The sequence below is a fragment of the Oryctolagus cuniculus genome, chromosome 12 (assembly GCF_051225735.1).
Source record: "Oryctolagus cuniculus isolate XC-2025 breed Fujian yellow rabbit chromosome 12, ASM5122573v1, whole genome shotgun sequence".
Taxonomy (NCBI): Eukaryota; Metazoa; Chordata; class Mammalia; order Lagomorpha; family Leporidae; genus Oryctolagus; species Oryctolagus cuniculus.
This window is the reverse complement of record NC_142878.1, coordinates 10,292,067-10,306,879: the sequence shown is the minus strand read 5'-3', so window position 1 is coordinate 10,306,879 and position 14,813 is coordinate 10,292,067. Positions and strand designations below refer to the sequence as shown.

Below are 14,813 nucleotides of genomic sequence, written 5' to 3'. Positions count from 1 at the left end.
GCTGGGGAGCGGGGAAGAAGGCGCAGGAGCCCAGCACGGCGTCCCCTGCCAAGTGCTTTGCCCAGCGGGGCCTCTCGGGCCTCAAAAGCAGGAAGTCAGTGGCCCCCGCAGGCTGCCTTGCCCTGCTGCCTGGGAGTCCCTGAGGTTCGGTGGGAAGCAGTGGCTCGGCCCCAAGGTGGGCGATCACCCCTGCACAGCCCAGGGCCGGCACCTGTGTCCTGGGAGGGGCCGCCGGCGCCTACCTGGCTGGGAAGTCGGTCATGAATAGCTCGGGGACCAGCTCCTGCAGCGGCACGGGGACGTCCGGGTGTCGGGGGCAGGCGATGAAGTCCCGCTCGATGGCCGCCAGCACGCAGTCTTCCATGTCGAAGTACTGCACGCCCTCCGACCGCTCGCTGGGGTCTGGGTGCTGGGCCCAGGACGTGGCACAGACCGGGCAGGGCACACACTGCTCCATGAGTGGGGTCCCGTCACTTTCTGTGGCCGTCAGGGCTAAATGGGGCCAGAGCAGGAGACGGCCCAGCGTGAGGCAGCTGCAGGGCCCCCAGCGGCTCCGGCACCTCGGGCCAGGCAGGCTCTCTCGGCCGGGGGTCTGTCTGTCTACACCCGGGCCCAAGGGGATGGAACACAGCATCACACGCGGGTGCTTTCTGGGGACTGTGACCAGTCCTCAAAAACGTGCGCCTGGAGGAGGCGGGAGGCCCCTGGGAGCCGCCCGGTGGCCGAGGAGGGACAGCAGTTGGGTGAGTGGTCCTCACTCCCACCTGCATGGCTGGGCCCTAGCACGGCTCTGTGGGCTGGGGCTGAGCTACCCTCCAAAGCCCAACCACCGCCAACGCATCAGGAACCGTTCTTAAGATCAGAAACGAAAGGCCTGCAGCCACTCCAACGCCCTGTGGAAGGGCAGGGGAGAAGCGGGTAGCGATTCTGACAGGTAAAGCCAGTTGCTGGACACGGGACCTGGACAGGAGGCACTTGACTTGCACGCCTCTGCCGGGAGATGCAAAGGAATGCCCGCCCTCTGGGCTGCCCACGGCGGTGCCCGCTGGCCGGCCAAGCATCTGCTTTGGCAGGTTAGGAGGGGGGCACGCCTGACATCTTAGGCCCACGTGGAAGGGGCTGGCGGGGGCTCTGGGCAGCTGGCTGCTGCTGCTGGCTCTGCCAGGCCCTGTCTGGAGGTGCTCAGCTAGGTCCTTCCTGTCTCAGTCGGCTGTCTAACAGGCTCACCTATCCAGCTCCCCCGCACCTGCTGTTTGGGGACCTTGGCTTGGGGGGACGCCAGACAAGTGTTCAGAAGAGTCCGATGTACCCCCCACTGGATGGCCAGATGCCCCCAGATGGCCACAACACACACACTGGACTGCAATATCCCAGGGGCCCTTTCTAAGCCTTGGTTTCCCCTCCCTACCGGTCCCTGCAGGGCCCAAGCTCCAAGGGAAGCCAGGCCCTGGTGTGTGGGGAGAGTTCCACCTCTCTTCCTTGAGCACCGTCCTTGGCGCTCCCCTGGGTTGCAGGAGAGCGTGCAGGGGAGGCGGCTGGCCGCAGGGGCTGGGCTGGGGTCCCAAACCCACTCTCCACCAGCGAGGCCTCCTCTGCACAGCTGCCTGTCCGCCCTTGCCTGCCGCCTCCTCCCTGCAGGCCGCGCTGGGGGTCGTCTCCAACCCAGCAGCAAAACAGTTCTCTGAGTAGCCTCACTTCAAAAAGTGTTTTCTTTGGGCGAACTCTCAAGGAAGACTGTGCGTGACCTGAAGGATCTGAGAAGGCCGCGTGGGTGGTTTGATCCGCGCCGGGATGGGGGGGCGGGCAGCTGGGGCGCCCCTCCCTCCGTGCCCCTGCACAGGGGGTCCGTCTCCCTCGGCAGCTCCCCAGGCCCCGCCACTGTCCTCACTGAGTAAACAAGACCCACGCAGGCTGCCCGTGAGCGCTGTCTTGGACCACGTGTGGGGCCCTGTGCCGTCTCTCCCCACCCCCACCGCGCACAGCCTGGAGGCCTCGGCCCCGATGCGCGAGCTGAATCCCACTGGGATTTCCGCTTGCCCACGGAGGCAGCCCCGCCTCCCGCCCTCTCACCGGGAAACCACTGATCGATGAGGGAGTTGACGTGGTCGGTGATGAAGGCCATGGCCGAGAAGTCCCGCATCTCCGACTGGCAGATGATCTTTATGCCTCCGCTTTTTTTCTTTTTCCAGTTCACATCGGAGGATTCCACGCTGAAAATCAGGAGGCAGGAAGGGGCTGTGGACCCGGGGGAAGACCACCCTGCCTCCAGGGAGGACCCTCCTGCCCACTCTGCGTCCGTGGGCTCACAGAGAGCTTGGCGGGGCGCAGCGCAGGCCCCCTGGGGAGTGACCTCCCCTTCTCCTCTCCGCTCCTCACAGAGCTAAGGACAGTTTTTAAAAACACACCGTAAATATCAAACAGTCGCGTGTGCTCTCATTCACTAAACCCGCTGGACAGACTTCATGTCTGTGTCTTAAAAACACCAGGCACAGGGCGCCAGGTGGGTGTCTTGTCAGGTCATGGGGCAAGGGTGGTGGTGGTGGTGGGGGGGGAGTCTGAGCGCCGCCCCCTACGACCCCCAGCCCGCTTGGCTCCTACTCTCGGAACAAGGGGTGGGCTGGGGGGCAGCAAAGCCCCTGCAGGCTCCACCCGTGTGTCCAGGGCAGGTGCCCAGGCGCTCAGCCCCCTCTCCCGCCGCTCTGGTCCTGGGCTGGGGCGGCCAGCTTGGCCCTCACCCTCCCCACCTGTGTGCAGGATGGGGGAGGATGGTTGCAGGGGTGGGGGGTGGGTACCACACGGGCCCCTCTCGGGAGCAGAACCCTGGATGCCCGGCGAGGGGGGGCCGCGCCTCCCAGGGCAGGTGCGCTTCGGCCAGCTCCTACCTGAGGTAGCCCCCGTCGAACGTGACCAGGAGCCCCTCCTGCCAGTAGATGGTCTGGTTGCGGCGCACCCGGAACGTGCTGCAGCGGTTCCTCTGGTTTCCCGTGAAGCTGTAAATGGTGACCTTCCGGTTCCGGCTTTTGGTGTTGTTCTTCTTGTTTTCAAAGAGCTGAGGGGCAGAGGAAAGCGCCTGCTCGCCGGCCCTGTGCAGAGCTCCGGGGGCCTGGCCGGCCCAGCTCCCCCGTCCCCGGCGGCACCTGCCACCTCCCTGCCGGCTCCCGCGTGGCTTCCTCTCCCTGCACTCCCGGGCCGGGGCTACACATGTCCCCAGAGCCTCCCAAATGGTCAGAACTCCAAACATTTTCCCTCCCCGAGTTTACAAGCAAAACTTGATGCTACACAACGTGGAAAAGAGAAGAACATACGGGAGAAAATAAAGCAGCCGTGTAACACCACACGGAGGCTAGCAGGATGCTGGCGTCCATTATTCCAAGGTTTTTTATTCTTTCTCCATATGTTTAGAAACCAGCTGTGACCAGACTGGACTTCTAGTTTTCTATGTTTTTAAAAACACCACTTATGGGGTCTGTGTTGTGGGATAGCAGATTAGGCCTCTGCCTGCAGCTCCACTTCTGATCCAGTGCCCTGCTAATGGTCTGGGAAAAGCAGTGGAAGACGGCCCAGGTGCGTGGGTTCCTGCATCCACCTGGGAGGCCTGGATGAAGCTCCCGGCTCCTGGCTTTGGCCTGGCCCAGCACTGGCCATTACGGCCACCTGCGGAGTGAACCAGCAGATGGAAGACCTCTCTCTCACACTCTGTCTCCCCCTCTCCCTCTGTAAGTCTTTCAAATAAATAAATAAGTCTTTGGGGGAAAAGAGCTACCACTTATCTTTTGTCATTAAAAACCCACAGATTTATTTTTCCAAAATTTTCTATTTGTACTAAGTACAGTAATGTCCGGAACCATTCCCTTCTCTTGGACGTTTAAGTTGGTTCCAAGCACTTGCTCCCTCCGTTAGGCTGTGTTGCACACGAGCACGGTGCACAGTGGCCTCTGGCCGGCCACTATCTCCTGAGTTTGGATGCTGAGCAGCAGGGCTGTTGGGTCACAGGGTCACAGGGTCACAGGGTCACAGCGGATGGCATGGCTCAGGATCCACGGGGAGGAATCACTTTGCAAACCACCGAGCCCGTCGCACGGGAGCAGCTGGGCTCAGAGCGCACCAGGCCTGTTTCGTGCCCCTGGGACAGGGACGCCTTTGATGAGCGATGAGCTAAGCTTCCCACTCCCCCTCTCCCGGTCAGCTCACCCATCTGAATTCCAACAGGACTCCTCTCCTAGCCAGCTGCGCCCCACGCCAGCGACGACAGTGCTGGTGTTCTGGCCTCCCACTTGGACCCAGTGGGAAGTGGAGTTCAAAGGCAGAGCGGGGGTGGGAGGGGGGGCGCAGAGCCTGCTGCACGCCCTCCCGGTGCTACAAACTCCCCCAGCCCCCCGCCTGGGCTTTCTGGGTTCTTGCCTTTATTTTTCTTGCTGTTTGAATAAAATAGGAAGATCAAAGAACATCTTTCTGGAGCCAAGGAGTTATATAACCCAATGAGGGTCTTCTAATTAGAAGGTAGGAAAAGCAAACTCACGCAGAGTTCAATGTCAAGGACTCCACAGCCAGGGTTGATGTAAACCACAGAGTGCATAAGGGACCTCGGGGGTGGGCGCTCATGGGAGCAGATGTCTAGGCTCCCCCCACCCCGAGTTCTAGATGGACTTCTGCACTGGGGTGGGGTGGGGGGGCTGAGGATCTGCATTTCCCTGTGTTCCCGGACGAGGCGCTGCTGCTCTGGGAACCCCACGGAGAACCACGCAGTAGTCAACTGTTGTAGGAAATGGATGCCGACTGACAGCAGGGACTGCTCCCCACCGGGAGCCACACCCAGGTGTTCTGATCGGGGTGCTCTGGGGGTGGTGTGTGTCTGCCAGAACTGGGGCCCTCTCCCCTGGCCCAGTGAGTGGGGTGTACAGCCTGATCCCAGCTTCTAAAGTCAGGTTCCCCAAGTGTGGTGGCGGGGCCATCGGCGTCCCGGGGAGCCGGTCAGAAGTGCCAGTCCTCGGCCCCAGCCCCACCCACCGAGTCAGAAGCCCTGGGCGTGCTGTGGGAACACGCTCTAGGCAAGTCGAGGTGGAGGTGGGTGACGATGAGGCGTTCTCTCCGAAAGGGGGGTTCTGCCTCAGCCAAGGCTACTGATCTCGGGGGGCCCAGGAAGGCTGCAAGGGTCTGTGCTGGGCTTGCGGCCTGGGCCTGGGTTGGTGGTGTCACCCAGGGGAAGCAGCTTGAGCGGGCAAGGCCGTGTCTCCCCCAAGCCGCCTCCCCGGCACAGAGGCCGTGTTTACCTGCAGGTCCATCTCGGCCAAGCTGATCAACATCCGCGCTATAAACCTCTGCCAGAAGCCGACAGGCACGAAGCTCATCTTGAACACCCTCTGGATGGTGTTGGCCGCGGGGTGCCGCATGCCGTGGGTGTCCAGGCCGGGCTTGGCGGGAAGCAGGTGCGGCAGCAGGTAGCTGAAAGACATCGAGGCCCACTGAGGACGCACGAGGCTGAGCCCCCGGCCCGGACCCCCGCCCTCCTCGCGGGCCCCCCAGTTCTGCTCTCAGAGAGGCTCATCCATGGCTGAGAATGCCGATCCAGAGGGAAATGGAGACGGATGCAGGGCCTGCGTGATCCAGGCTCCTAGGACAGAGGCTGGGACAAGGCTGAGGGGAGACGGGCGTGGGCAGTCCCACCACGGGTGGGGCTCAGGTTCCCTTCGGTTGACCTTGGCTGGCGGACACACAACATGGCTGCACAGTCCCGAGGGCGAAGCCGGCGGGGCTCAGGGCGATGTCGTTGACCCTTGGGGCCATCTGGTGTTCTTGGCCGGCTGAGAACACACGACCGCCTTGCAAGTCAGACCGAGGCTGCTTTGCGCAAAAGAGGGGGATGTTTTACGAGGCTGCGCTTGGTCGTAAAAACCCTGCGTCGCTGGGTTAGGGAGGCACTCATGGCTGGTGTCACGGTGGTCCCTCCCAGAGTGTGCCTGGAAGCCAGCCCTGTCTGGGCGCCGGGAGCTGTGGGGTGGCCACGGGCAGTGCCTGGACTCATTGTTAAAGAATTTACCTTCAGCCCTTCTAATCCCCTGGAAACAAATCCATGGCAGTCCAGGAAAGGCCTGGATGTAGTACATTGTAGTACATTCTGGAAGAGGATCCCATGAAGTAGTACATCCTTGGCCCTCCAAATCTACATATTTCTTTCTTTTCATCCCCCAAATGGCCACTACGGCTGGCGTGCTGCACCGATCTGAAGCCAGGAGCCAGGTGCTTCTCCTGGTCTCCCATGTGGGCACAGGGCCCAAGCACTTGGGCCATCCTCCACTGCCCTCCCGGACCACAGCAGAGAGCTGGACTGGAAGAGGAGCAACCAGGACAGAATCGGCGCCCCGACCAGGACTAGAACCCGGAGTACCAGTGCCGCAGGCGGGGGATTCGCCTAGTGAGCCATGGTGCTGGCCTCTATGGATTTCTTATCTAGGGATTTAACCAACCTTGGATTAAAAACTTGAAGGAAAAACTGCACCTGTATTGAACACATCCGGATTTTTGTCTTGCCACTGTTCCTTGGGCAATACGGTCCAAGCATTATTTACGTGGCATTCGTGTTGTGTTGCGTATTGTGAGACCTGGGGGTAAGGAGAACGTGCGTAGATTGCACACAGACACAAGGCCATTCTACGGCAGGGACTTGAGCACCGTGGGCTGCGGGACCTGCAGGCAGTCCTGGAAGTGATCCTCCGTGGTTACCGTGGACAACCATGCACGGATCCTGGCTTTGACCTGTGTGCCCTGTTCTTGAGTACATGGGGAAGCGAGAGGGCACCATGTCTCAGGGCAGGCAGGTAGCCCTGCACAGGGGGTGAGGCACTGGGTCCTTTCCTTCAGGGCTTGGGGGAAGGGACACTGCCTCCTCCCCCACCCCCAGCTCTCTCCAGCCTAGCAACCTGCTTTAATCCCCAACTTCCTAAAATCCTGCGTTTCTCCACCTGCTCGGCGCCCTCCCCAGGGCCTCCTCAGACAGTGGGGTCTGCCGGGAGCCCGGGAGCTTGCGCTGCCCACACGGATGTGTGGATAGGCGCTGTGTGCTCAGGGCCCCTGGGCAGGGTGCGGCGGGGGTGGGGTGGGGTGGGGAGGGGAGGGTCATGCCCCAGACTGCACGCAGGTGGAAGAGCCAGCTCTGACGGGGCAGCCAGGGCATCGTCGGCAGTGATTCGATGGTGGGAGCAGCACCGCTGACCTTATGCAAGCTTAGGCTGCAAGGAGCCAGACTCACCCAGGGCACAAGGGAGCTGTTTGCACCTGTGCTAGGATGGAACACAGCCCCCTGTTCATGACCTTGTACAGACACAGACCGGCCTCTGCGGGTACTTCACACGACAAAGGAGCAACCACAGCAACAAGTGTCTGACAGCCTCTCGGAGACGCTGTTCTAAACACGTGACGTGCGCCCTCCTACTCAGTCCTCACAGCCGCTGCATGCCCGCAGGTGGGGTCCTGCCTCCACTCCAGGGACGAGGATAAAGCGCAGTGCGCTCCCCAGCAGTGCGCTCCACCCGCTGCCCACCGTGATCGCGAGGACCTGCCGTGAGCTGCCTACCTCTGCTCTTCAGTCACCGATGCGCACACACGGGGACTTCAGAAAAGCTCACAAAACTGGAATTAAAAGGTGGGCCTATTCCAGTGCAATATCGTTAAAAATTCATTCACAGTTGCTTCATAATACACATTTTCCATGAGCTTTGCAACAATCCTTTGTTTCCACGGAAATAATTTTTTTTTTTGCACTGGAATACACTTGTCTTTTTATTCCATTTTTCCTGAACCTTATGAAATGCCTTCCTATGACAAGTATATGTATCTGTCTTGGATACAGAATGTAGAAAGCCAGTTACTGTTAGCAGTGTCCCCTCTAACTTGCTGATAAAATAACCATAAAATTGTCAGATGTGACAATGCTGTAAACCCACACCTGGAGCTTTTCTTGGACCAAAGCCAAGGACACCCCATGGTGTGGTGCGAGGGCCACGGAATCCTGAATTCCTCCTGGGGCTTCCTTCCTTCTGGCCCCCATGGGGCATGAGATCTCCCTTGGCCCCAAGGCCCTGCAGAAAGCAGAGGACGGCCTCAGGCAGAGGGACTCAGGGACGGCCCCCGGGAGGCTGAGACGCGGACAAGGAGGCCAAGAGTGGGGCCAGCTCCCCAAACGTCGCTAGTGAGCATCCCCCTGGGGCTTCCAGGGCTGAGAGAACAGGCAACTGTGACTATGAACTCTTCATGGCCAATGCTAGCACCAAGCTCAGGAACTGGACGACTCGGGCTGGGGTGGGAAGGCCCTGAGTGCTGAGCTGGCTGAGGTCCGAGCATTGCCCAGGGACAGGCGGCTGCCTGAGACCTGGTCCCTGCATCTCCCCCCCTCCCAACTCCCTGCAGCCCTCTCGGGGGCCCCACCCCGGTGAGGGGGGGAGGGTTGGTTTCTCAGCTCAGCTGCTCAGGAAGATGCAGCCTGGGAAGAGTGGGAAGAAGTCAACATTACGCCACTGATAAATTAAGACACTTATTCTAATCCTAGATTAACCATCAATTATAACACCAAGAGATGTGGCTAAACAGCCAAAAGAATGAAAATACTAAAAAAATTCTTTTCTTAACTCAAAAGAGGGCAGGAAAGAATTCAGAGTAACAAAAATAGAATGTACATATTCAAAATACATAGCAAGATGGTAGGCTTCAACCCAACCTTATGATTAATTACACTAAATGTAAATGTACTAAATATTTCTATTAAAAGGCAGAGATTGTCGGACTGGATAATGGATTTTCATCAAGAGATTCATTTTTAATATAAATAACCAGATAAGCTGCTAATGAAAGGATGGGGAAAAAACCCAGTTAGAAAAAAAATGAAGCTGAGCTACTATTTTAGTAACAGACAAATAGACTTTAAGAAGAGAATATTACCAGAGATAGATAGTTTATAATGAAAGAGACAATTCATTCAAGACACGACAATTATAGATGTATACATCATTAACAATAACTTCAAAATACATGGATACAAAGTGGACAGAACTGGAGAAAGACATAATGCACTGACACAGTTAGATACTTTAATGCTTCTTAGTAATGGGGGAATGAATAGGAGAAAATAAATGAGGAAGACATAGAGGATTCGAACAGGACTGTCACTATCTGGCCACACTAGAGAACATGCACACACTCACACATGTACACACATATACACTCACACATATACTTACACATATACACACGCACACACGCATACACACATGTACACACATACACATATACTCAAACATATACACATGGATACACATACACACGTACACACATACACATAATTACCCATACACACATACTTACAATACACATATTTACATACACATACTTACACACCTATACATACACACATATACACATGTACAAACACACACACATACATGCATACACACATGTGCACTTTGGGCTTTCACCAAGAAAGATTATATATTGACCCATAAAATAAATCTCAATAAGTTACAGAAGACTAAAATCTTAGAAATTGTCGCTCCCCGTCTTCGTGGAGGAGCAACACAGGACCCTGCGCTGTTCTTTCGTCTGCTCGGCCCTCCCCGGGTTTGCTGCTGGTTCTTCCCGGGTTGGCTACTATCCCTTCCACCTCCGTGGAAGGGCAGTTCCCCCTGGCCACATTCCCCACTTCCGCAGGGGAGCGGCACACCGCCGGCCGGTTCTCTCGGGGGCTGCACGGGTTCCCTTAGATGTTCCCCATAGATGTTCCCCGTGCATGCCGTTTCTCTCCTCCTTTATAGTCCTCCTCCGCCAATCCCAACTCGGCTGCCCACACGCCGAGTACGCTGCTCTCCAATCAGGAGCAAGTCCTACAGTTAATTGGTTGAACTGGAGGCAGCTGTGCGAAAGCTGTTTACTTCTCTCCCAGCGCCATATTGTGGGAGAGCAGATGCATAGAATAAGTCCTAATTCGAGTAACAGTCTAGTCCGGATTGCTCCCCACAGATCCCCCTTTCTTTTTATTTTTTAGCGTTGATACGCGCCTGTCTTCGGTGTCCCGCGGCACACACTCTGCTCTACTTGCTAGAGTTGCCACAGGCTCTTACAAGTCCTATCAATCAGGAAAACCGAATCCGGGTCCTCTCTTCGCCATTGTGAGGAGGTTTTTAGGCGCTGATGCGTGCCTGTGTTCGGTGCCCTGCAGCGCATGCTCTGCTCTGCTAGAACTGCCTGCAGGTGTTTACAAAACCTATCAGGCAAACCGAATCCAAGCCTTCTCATTGCCTTATTGTGGGGGAGACTTATTAGTGTTGGTTCGTGCCTATCTTCGGTGACCTGCAGCTCATACTCTGGTCGAGCTTTGCTGGCGCTTACCGCCTTAAATCAGGCAGACCGAATCCAAGCCTCCTAATTGTTGCATTGTGGGGAAGCTTTACTGATGTTAATTCGTGCCTGTCTTCGGTGACCTGCGGCTAGCCGCCCAGGTGCTCATCGCCTCACTAATCGGGCAGACCGAATCCAAGCTCTCACATTGCAGTGTTGTAGGGAGGCCTTTTTATTTCTCTATTTCTCTATCTCCGGGCATTCCTATTTCTCCCATTTTACTTCTATCTTCCAGCATTCCTATTTTTCTCACTTTACTTCTAAACTTCTGTTTCTCTTATCCCTGCGGCTTTCCGGCACCTCGCCCCGCCGGCAGGTTCCCGGCTCTGCGCCGCTTCAGCCCGCGCGCCTCTCTCATCTGCGCAGCTTCCCGGCTTTGCGCGGCTCGGCTTCGCGCGCTCCGCGGTCTCCACGCTTAACCCTTTCGCGTCTGAACCACGGCCTACGCCAGCCCCGTTCCCTATCTATTCACGCCCCGTGCTCTCTCTGCACGCGGCGGCTTCCACGAGTAACACAGCGTAGCTCACGTGTCCGCCACTAGCATTCAATCTAAGTTCCCCGGGCTAGCCTGGCGAATTCCACCCAGCGTACGTCTCCGCCCCACGGTTTGGCTTCCCGTCCTTTGCTCCCCGGGCTAACCAGACGGATCCCAACCTGGCTCACGTTTCAGCTTCTGGTTTCAACTTTTCGCCCCCTATTCCCGGGCTAACTTGAGAACCCCAAAGTGGCTTCCGTTTCCGCCTCGGCCTGCCCCCCGCGGCTTCAATTTCCCTAACATTTTTCTCTACCCGGTATGTTTCCCCAAGCCTTCCTCCAACAATACTCCTCCCTCATTTCTCCTGGCCTCTCCCCACAGTCCGCGTCCGAGTCTGTTTGTTCTAGCTTTCACTTTCGCTTTCGACCTTAGAGATTTCTCCCAGCTTCCCCCTGTAGTCCGTATCTGAATCTATGCCTAGGCTTTCAATAGCTTCTTCCGGCACCCTTTTCGTCCGGCTTTTCCCTAGGCTGTTTGCTAGTCTCTCTCTCCGGTATTTTCCCAATTCTTCCCGTTTCTTCCCTCCTAAGTTTCATCTCCGTCCTAGGTTTCCTATCCAAGCTAGGTTTCCTATCCGAGTCAGGTTTCCTATCCGAGTCACGGCACCATTATGTCGCTCCCCGTCTTCGTGGAGGAGCAACACAGGACCCTGCGCTGTTCTTTCGTCTGCTCGGCCCTCCCCGGGTTTGCTGCTGGTTCTTCCCGGGTTGGCTACTATCCCTTCCACCTCCGTGGAAGGGCAGTTCCCCCTGGCCACATTCCCCACTTCCGCAGGGGAGCGGCACACCGCCGGCCGGTTCTCTCGGGGGCTGCACGGGTTCCCTTAGATGTTCCCCATAGATGTTCCCCGTGCATGCCGTTTCTCTCCTCCTTTATAGTCCTCCTCCGCCAATCCCAACTCGGCTGCCCACACGCCGAGTACGCTGCTCTCCAATCAGGAGCAAGTCCTACAGTTAATTGGTTGAACTGGAGGCAGCTGTGCGAAAGCTGTTTACTTCTCTCCCAGCGCCATATTGTGGGAGAGCAGATGCATAGAATAAGTCCTAATTCGAGTAACAGTCTAGTCCGGATTGCTCCCCACAAGAAATATTCTCTGATCAAAACAAATAAATTTAAAATCATTAACAATATGGCATTTAAAAGTTCCTAAGAACTCATATTTGGAAATATAACAATATATTTATAAGTAACCAGTGGGCTAAGTAAGTAATACAAGGGCTATTAGAACATATTTCAGGGTTGGCGCTGTGGCACAGTGGGTTAACGCCCTGGCCAGAAGTGCTGGCATCCCATATGGGCGCCGGTTCAAGACCTGGCTACTCCACTTCCAATCCAGCTCTCTGCTATGGCCTGGGAAAGCAGTAGAAGATGGCCCAAGTCCTTGGACCCCTGCACCCGCATGGGAGACCCAGAAGAAGCTCCTGGCTCCTGGCTTTGGATCGGCACAGCTCTGGCTGCTGTGGCCAATTGGGGGGTGAACCATCAGATGGAAGACCTCTCTCTCTCTCTCTCTCTCTGCCTCTCCTGCTCTCTCTGTGTAACTCTGACTTTCAAATAAATAAATCTTTAAAAAAAGAACATATTTCAAACTGAACGATAATGAACATACCAAAGTATGTTGTATTTATCACATAAAGCAGTGCTTAAAATGCTTGGCTTTCAATACTTATACTAGAAAACAAGAAAGGTTGAAGATCAATTTTGGAAGTTTCTACCTCAAGAAGGTACAACAAAACCACAAATCAAATCCAAAGCAGGAAGGAGGGAGATAGCAGAGAAGCAGTCGATGGAGCAGACAGACACACAAGAGGAGAAACCAGTAACGACTAAAGGTGGTTCTTTGAATTTATCATGAAAGTTTGACATTTAGCACGATCACTCGATCAAGACAGAAAAGACATACCACCAACAACAGACAGAACATCATTAGAGATGCCAGACCTTTAGAAGTTATTACTGGGGCCGGCACTGTGGTGTAGCGGGTGAAGTCACCCTCGGCAATGCCAGCGTCCCATGTGGGCACCTGTTCTACTCCCAACCCAGCTCCCTGATAACTCGCCTGGGAAAGCAGTGGAAGATGGGCCCCTGCACCCTGGAAGAAGTTCCTGGGTCCTGGCTCCAGCCTGGCCCAGCCCCCACCACTGCAGCCATCTGGGGCGTGAACCAGCAGATGAAGCTCGCTCTCTCTCTCTCTCTCTCTCTCTCCCCCTCTCCCTCTCTTTAACTCTGCCTTTCAAATAAATAAATCCATCTTTTAAAAAAATCAACTCACCACAACCAACACAAAATTAAACAAAAGTTTGGATACCCCTACACCTATTCAATAGATTGAATTTCTAATTAAGAACCATCCTATGAATTTAATTGCTGAACCGCATCAAAAAGTGAAGGAAGGTATAACATGGATTGTACACACACTGGAAGTAGATACGGAGGAGGACTTTTCAGCTCTTTTTTGAAGTCAGTGTTTGCTTGGTAACCCATAAACATCTCTGAAGAAAGTACTGACCAATACACTTCATGAACTCAGATATAAAAATTCTCACATAGAGCATTAGCTCCCGGAACCCGGTAACACCTGAGAACAGTGACTCACGATGAACTGGTACCGGTTTCCGGAACACGAGGTTGGGAAAAAACGATCCACAAGCTCACTTCGCCGCAGAAGCACAGCGGGAGGAACCATCGTTGTGGAGGCAGAACAAGCAGTTCTCTGGGGCTGCGCTCCCCGTACTCGTGATTAACCTCGCGACACGGGAGGAGGGGAGGGGGCGTCCTCAGTCTGACTTGGTACATCATAAAACCCTCCGGCAGCGACTCACACCGCAGGCTGCCGGCTGCTGCTGGGCCCGAGGTCACAGGCGTGGTCAGGATGGCTCCTCCTCCCTTCCAGTTAAGCCTCCCCTGAGGCCCAGGCAATAGCATTCGGCAGGAAGAGGACATAAGACGCACGAAGGTCAGAAAGGAAAAAGTAAAACTATCTTTTTTTGGGGAGGGGGGTTATTTATGTAGAAAATCCCGAGTAATCTACACAAAGCCACCAGAGCCAACAGTGAATTTAGCAAGGTTTCTGGAAATAATGTAAATATTGAAAAAGAATTTTATTCTTGTATTCCAGAAACAAACAATGGCAATCAAATGAGAAGATACGTCACTTAACACGGTAAAGAACATGAATTATGTTGGAATAATCAGAACAAGACATGCCCCAAACCCGAGAACAAGAAGACATTGTTAAGCGATGTGTTTAAGAGACCTAAAGAGACAGGGAGACACAGGCGAGACCCAGCACTGTTACATGTCAGCTCTCCCTGGTCTCAGTGATGGGTAGCTCCAACGTAATCTCTTTTTATTAAAACGATTTATGTATTTATTTGAAAGGCAGAGTTACAGAGAGAAAGAAAGAGAGAGAGAGAGAGGTCATCCATCTGCTGGTTCATCCTCAGATGGCTGCAATGGCTGGGGCTGGGCCAGGCCAAAGCCAGGAGCCAAGAGCTTCTTCAGGGTCTCCCGTGTGGGTGCAGGGGCCCAAGCACTTGGACCATCCTCTACTGCTTTCCCAGGTCACAGCAGAGAGCTGGATCGGAAGTGGAGCAGCTGGGACTAGAACCGGTGTCCATATGGGATGCGGGCACTGCAGGCAGCACTTTACCCTCTACTCCACACCACTGGCCCTGGTACGTTGTAATCGTAATAAAACCCCCACTGCGTTCTTTTGTGGTAGAAACAGGCAAGTGGATGCTAAGACTTAGAAGGATACACAGAGGGTCTGGAACTCAGAAGTGATCTTGGACTGGGGTGGAGGTGTCAGCGGGATGACGGCCCTAAAGACAGTCAGGTCTTCACCCCGAAACTGTGACTGTTCCCACATGTGGCAGACGAGACCACGCCGAGG

General features: G+C 55.4%; 1 protein-coding gene across 6 annotated transcripts in view; it reads right to left on the bottom strand.

The window, feature by feature from the left end:
- The window catches only part of LRRK1 (leucine rich repeat kinase 1), a 134,587-nt gene that overhangs the window by 23,394 nt on the left and 96,380 nt on the right, over positions 1-14,813 (bottom strand). For all 6 annotated transcript variants that reach the window (XM_089311165.1, XM_089311169.1, XM_089311166.1 and 3 more), the window contains 4 exons: positions 5,271-5,442; positions 2,883-3,049; positions 2,071-2,210; positions 243-492 (listed from right to left, as the gene is read on the bottom strand). In XM_089311165.1, coding sequence (XP_089167291.1) covers positions 243-492; positions 2,071-2,210; positions 2,883-3,049; positions 5,271-5,442 — 729 coding nt within the window. The remainder of the gene's footprint in view (positions 1-242; positions 493-2,070; positions 2,211-2,882; positions 3,050-5,270; positions 5,443-14,813) is intronic.